The sequence below is a fragment of the Austrofundulus limnaeus genome, unplaced genomic scaffold (assembly GCF_001266775.1).
Source record: "Austrofundulus limnaeus strain Quisiro unplaced genomic scaffold, Austrofundulus_limnaeus-1.0 Scaffold2755, whole genome shotgun sequence".
Taxonomy (NCBI): domain Eukaryota; kingdom Metazoa; phylum Chordata; class Actinopteri; order Cyprinodontiformes; family Rivulidae; genus Austrofundulus; species Austrofundulus limnaeus.
In genome coordinates this window covers 2,376-8,044 of record NW_013955157.1, presented here as the reverse complement: position 1 = coordinate 8,044, position 5,669 = coordinate 2,376, and the positions used below count along the sequence as shown (strand labels likewise).

Here is a 5,669-nt window from a genome sequence, read left to right as displayed (position 1 = left end):
TAGTAGTAGTAGTAGTAGTAGTAGTAGTAGTAGTAGTAGTAGTAGTAGTAGTAGTAGTAGTAGTAGTAGTATTTGTTACAGCCTCACTTAGTTCAGACAGATCCATCATTAATCTGACATCAGACTCAGTTAAACACTTTGTAGACAAATCTTCATTAATCCTAACTCTTACAGTGTGATGGTGTGAAAACCATAAAGATGTTAAAAAGTCACTTCAGTCATTTAAAATCCAACTTGTTTAAACTCTGAATGTTGCTGCTGTGAAGCTTTAAACAGACCTGAGTTTTCTCACATTCAGTGCTTCCACACTGAAAGCCTTAAAAACTAATAATTAATCCATCAGATCCCCATTTTTAGGCTTTGTTCAAGTTAAATCCTGATTTTTTTTTTACTCCCTGCAGTATAAGGCTGAATCCCATTTCACCTTGGTCCTTATATTAACATCACAAGGTGGAGTGGTTAAAATGTTCACCACAAAGTTGTGTGTAATTCCTTTAAGGCCCACGGGTCAAATGCAGCCTGCAGGTAAAGTGTGTCCGGCTGCTAAATTTATGATTCAATAAATAAACAAATTTAAAGGTGAAAGATAATTATAGTTGTTCAGCTCCCTGCGCTGTTCAACAGAATTTATGTTTCAAAATAAGCTGCTTTAAAGCCAGCATCAACTACAAACTACATCTCCCATAATGCATGTTGGTTATGTGGGAATTCCCTGTTGGAAAGTGGAAGAGTTCAAGACTTATAACAGCCAGGGTTATTATAGTTAACTAAAACTAACGAAATAATGAAAACTTAAATTAAAAAAACGTTCCAGGTAACTGAAATAAATAAAAACTAATAAAATGATAAAAAGAAAGACTAACTGGAGCTGTTATATTTTTACAAAAATGAACTTAAACTTTTTTTAAACCAAGCTGTGGCCAGGTTATGGCAACAAAAGTTGGGACAAAGTCTGATTTGAGATTTCTTTAAATATGACTGTGAGGAAAATTAAAGCAAGTGTCTTGTTGTGGAAACAGCTGATAAAATAGGTGGAATACTTCCCAAAGGAAAAAAACAAACAAATCAATCTTTCACAAGATGGCTACCTGTGAGCATTACTGCTTCTGTCAGTAGCTCTGTGAAAAACAATTGCCCAAGTCCTTAGGGTGTCGTTATAATAGACTGCTTTCACCGGTGACCAGGTACTGTAGCTGCTGGTTAGTTAACTCACAGGAACAGCACAAAAAACTAATAACTAATGAAAACTAAACTAAAACATTAAAAAGGCAATAATAACTAACAAAAACTAGAAATTCCACTCTAACATCTAAAACTAACCGAATTAAAAGAAAAAAAGTTACAACAAAACTAAACTATAATGAAAAATTCAAAACTTTCATAACCTTGACAACAACTCAACGGTGAGTAAAACTCTTACTTTTATTTTTAATTGTATTTATGTATATTTTTATTTTTTATTCAGTTGTACACATACACTGCTCAGTGTTTATAAGAGGATGTGTTAAAACACTGTTTCTATACAGGAAATACCAGGTAGAGCTCAGTTAGGGTTTGTTAGCGGTGCTCAGATGTAGCAGCGTGACGTTTTCAGTCAAAGTTAAACGTGAAACATTGGAGTTATTAACTGGCCCTTTGAGGGCCAACATAACGCTCCTGTGGCCCTCAGTGAAAGTAAACTTGACCCCCCTGCTTTAAATTAAACAGATGCTGTTGTTGAAGCTGAATTATAGCTATAATCTTATATATATTATCACAATCTGGAACATCTTTATTTGATATAAACACACAAACTGCAGGAAGTGGATGAAATGGGATTCAGCTTAAGTTAAGCTGCAGCTGAGACCTTCTTGTTTAAGCCCCGCCCCCTGCAGCTTTACTCAGAGTGCACACACACCGCCACGTTCTTGTGGCGTTCCCAGTAGTGGCACTCCTCCGGAAAACTCCAGGCTGCCGCCGACTCTTTGTGACGACTGACGGCGTGCACGACGAAGCCGCACAGCTGCTTCTCCAACACCTCCACCACCTCCGGAGCGTTGCCCCGCCTCCCCTGCGCCTCCATCAGCTGCAGGAGGCGGTCCCGAGGCACCGGCTGGGGCTTGGTGCTGTACGACACCACCAGGTTGATGTTGTTCACCTGCAGCACCTCGAACCAGTTCTGACCGGCCACGTGATGGAAGTGCTTCCCTGCTCGGAGGTTCCTGTAGGCGCTGCCCGAGTGGTTGATGAGGCGCACCGACCAGCACACCCAGTCGTATTTCTTCACCAGGAGCTGGAGGACCTGCTGGCTCGTGTCCTGCAGACTCTCCTCCTCTTTCTCCTGCAGGAGGTGCTGCACGTCTAGCTTGGCTTGTTCTGGGAACGCAGCGACGCAGGAGTCGATGGTGGTCTTCATCCTGGACTCCACTTCTTGTATTTTGCTGCTCCACTCTTGGATCTTGTCCTGCTCTTCCTCCTGGCTCTGCAGGGTCAGGGCGCAGTGTCCCAGCAAGGCGATCAGGCCCAGGCAGAAGAGCTCCTTCATCCGGACACAGAAATCCTCCAGGAGCCGGCGGTTCCTCGCCACGTACCTGAAGGACACATTCTCATGTTGAATTTGTAATATATTGACCGCGCCCAAGCATCTATATGTTACAAATTCAACATGGGCAACATGGGCAACAACATGGGCGTCCTTGCCACCCGTGGCTTTTCTGGGTTTGCATGAAATATGAGGTTAACATGAGGAATCAGGATTAAAGGTAAACTTTAGGGTCTGTGTTCAGGGTTAGGCTCTATAAGGGTAGCGGAAGTTAACTTTAGGGTTTGTGGTTAACATGAGCGATCAGGGTTAGTGGTTAACTTTAGGGTCTGTGGTTAACATGAGGGATCATGATTAAAGGTTAATTTTAGGGTCTGTGGTCAGGGTTAGGCTCCATATGGGTAGTTGACGTTAACTTTAGGGTCTGTGGTTAACATGAGCGATCAGTGTTAGTGATTAACTTTAGGGTCTGTGGTTAACATGAGGTATCACGATTAAAGGTAAACTTTAGGGTCTGTGTTCAGGGTTAGGCTCTATAAGGGTAGCGGAAGTTAACTTTAGGGTTTGTGGTTAACATGAGCGATCAGGGTTAGTGGTTAACTTTAGGGTCTGTGGTTAACATGAGGGATCATGATTAAAGGTTAATTTTAGGGTCTGTGGTCAGGGTTAGGCTCCATATGGGTAGTTGACGTTAACTTTAGGGTCTGTGGTTAACATGAGGTTAGGGGTTAGTGGTTAACTTTAGGGTCTGTGGTTAACATGAGGGATCACCATTAATGGTTAACTTTAGGGTCTGTGGTTAACATGAGGGATCACCATTAATGGTTAACTTTAGGGTCTGTGGTTAACATGAGGTATCACGATTAAAGGTTAATTTTAGGGTCTGTGGTTAACATGAGGGATCAGGGTTAGTGGTTAACTTTAGGGTCTGTGGTCNTGTGGTTAACATGAGCGATCAGGGTTAGTGGTTAACTTTAGGGTCTGTGGTTAACATGAGGGATCATGATTAAAGGTTAATTTTAGGGTCTGTGGTCAGGGTTAGGCTCCATATGGGTAGTTGACGTTAACTTTAGGGTCTGTGGTTAACATGAGGTTAGGGGTTAGTGGTTAACTTTAGGGTCTGTGGTTANTAACATGAGGGATCAAGGTTAGTGGTTAACTTTAGGGTCTGTGGTCAGGGTTATGCTCTGTAAGAGTAGTTGACCTTAACTTTAGGGTCTGTGGTTAACATGAGGGATCAGGGTTAGTGGTTAACTTTAGGGTCTGTGGTCTGGGTTAGGCTCTATAAGGGTAGTTGACCTTAACTTTAGGGTCTGTGGTTAACATGAGGGATCAGGGTTATTGGTTAACTTTAGGGTCTGTGGTCTGGGTTAGGCTCTATAAGGTTAGTTGACGTTAACTTTGGGGTCTGTGGTTAACATGAGGTATCACGATTAAAGGTNTTAACTTTAGGGTCTGTGGTTAACATGAGCGATCAGTGTTAGTGATTAACTTTAGGGTCTGTGGTTAACATGAGGGATCACGATTAAAGGTTAACTTTAGGGTCTGTGGTTAACATGAGGGATCAGGGTTAGTGGTTAACTTTAGGGTCTGTGGTCAGGGTTAGGCTCTATAAGGGTAGTAGAAGTTAAATTTAGGGTCTAGAACGGTTAGTTTCGCGAAATTCTACTCTTGTAAAAACATATCATCCTGCTCCGCCCAATCTCTTACAAAACGGAAGCGCAGGGGTACCCCCCACGTCAACATAATGACGCTTGGTCAAGCGTCAATACCTTGGCGCGGGGGCATGAAAATGGGCTTGAAAGACAGAAGCTTTTTACTTCTAGTTCATCAGGAGCCACTTGTCACCAGGATGAGTTATTACCTTTCCACCACGTCTAAAACTGCTTCTCCGAAGCTGTTCGTTCCCATCAGAGCGTCGTAGAGCACACACAGGTTCTTCTCCCCTCCAGTTTTGGCAAAGTGCTCCAAGAAAAGCTTTGTCTTCACCTCCCTGAACTGCGGCTTGGCCTCCAGGATGTCCATGTACTTCCGGAACTGGTTCCTGATGTTCTCTTCCACGGAGAAGTAGTGCGAGTCCAGCCGTCCCTTCTTGATCTCGCAGTCGATGTCCTCCAGCTGACCGGAGAGGACGTCCAGCTTGTTCCTGACCGTCAGGAACTGCTCCTTGACGTAGAACACCTCTTTGCTCTGCACGTTGTCCAAGGCCAGCCGGAGAACCGGGGCGGCCGCCTCACACAGGGGGAAGAGCTCACCCACGGCGCTCGCCAGCACCTCGGCCCCCCTCTCAAACATGTCCATCAGCGCCTCGATGGCCTCTTTCTTCTGGGCCACGACTTGTTCCAGAGAACTGCTCATTTTCTGAAACACCAAGTGGAAATAATCCAGTTTAACAAATGAAAGTTCTTTCTACTGACCTGAAGGATTTTACTGATAATGTTAAGAAAGTGCTATTGGAAAACCAGCAGTATCTGCACTGAAATATCTTAATTATAATCCTTGTATCAGTGGTTAATGAACAGACATTTAGCATGTTTTATGATTGTGTATAGAGATTGTAATTAGAACTGATTGCTATGGTCTTTATGACATTATGCCGTAATTGTGTCTACAGTTTTCATGGATTATCAATCAATCAATCAATCAATCAAACTTTATTTATAAAGCGCTATAACATCAGCCACTGCTGAAACAAAGTGCTGAACACATAAAATAAAAACTGAATACAAAAACACAATAAAATCACACAGTTAAATAAGTAAAATCAGCACCAATACAGTAAAAGTTGAGTAAAATCAAATCTCATTTGGGTTGAAGGCCAGTGAGAAAAAATACGTTTTTAAACAAGTCTTAAAAATGGACAGTGAAGGGGCCTGTCGGACATGCAAGGGCAAGGCGTTCCACAGTTTAGGGGCACTAACAGAGAAAGCCCTATCTCCTCTGAGCTTCCGTTTAGAACTGGGAATGACCAGGAGCAGCTGGTCAGCAGACCTAAGTGACCGAGGAGGAGTGTAACGGTGAAGAAGCTCTGTTAAACAAGATGGGGCGAGATTGTTACTGTAAACTTACCCTTAAACTGTATAACTAAAGTTTTACAGTTTAAGGGTAAGTTTACAGTAACAACCTCGCCCCATCTTGTTTAACAGAG

The 5,669-nt window shown here is 42.8% G+C and overlaps 1 protein-coding gene across 2 annotated transcripts in view; it reads right to left on the bottom strand.

Moving 5' to 3' along the window:
• Nucleotides 1-1,746: 1,746 nt before the first annotated feature.
• The window catches only part of LOC106511402 (uncharacterized), a 6,281-nt gene continuing 2,358 nt past the window's right edge, over nucleotides 1,747-5,669 (bottom strand). For both annotated transcript variants that reach the window (XM_014000164.1, XM_014000165.1), the window contains exons 2-3: nucleotides 4,386-4,882; nucleotides 1,747-2,570 (exon numbers count right to left, since the gene is read on the bottom strand). In XM_014000164.1, coding sequence (XP_013855618.1) covers nucleotides 1,877-2,570; nucleotides 4,386-4,882 — 1,191 coding nt within the window. In that variant the 3' untranslated portion in view covers nucleotides 1,747-1,876. The remainder of the gene's footprint in view (nucleotides 2,571-4,385; nucleotides 4,883-5,669) is intronic.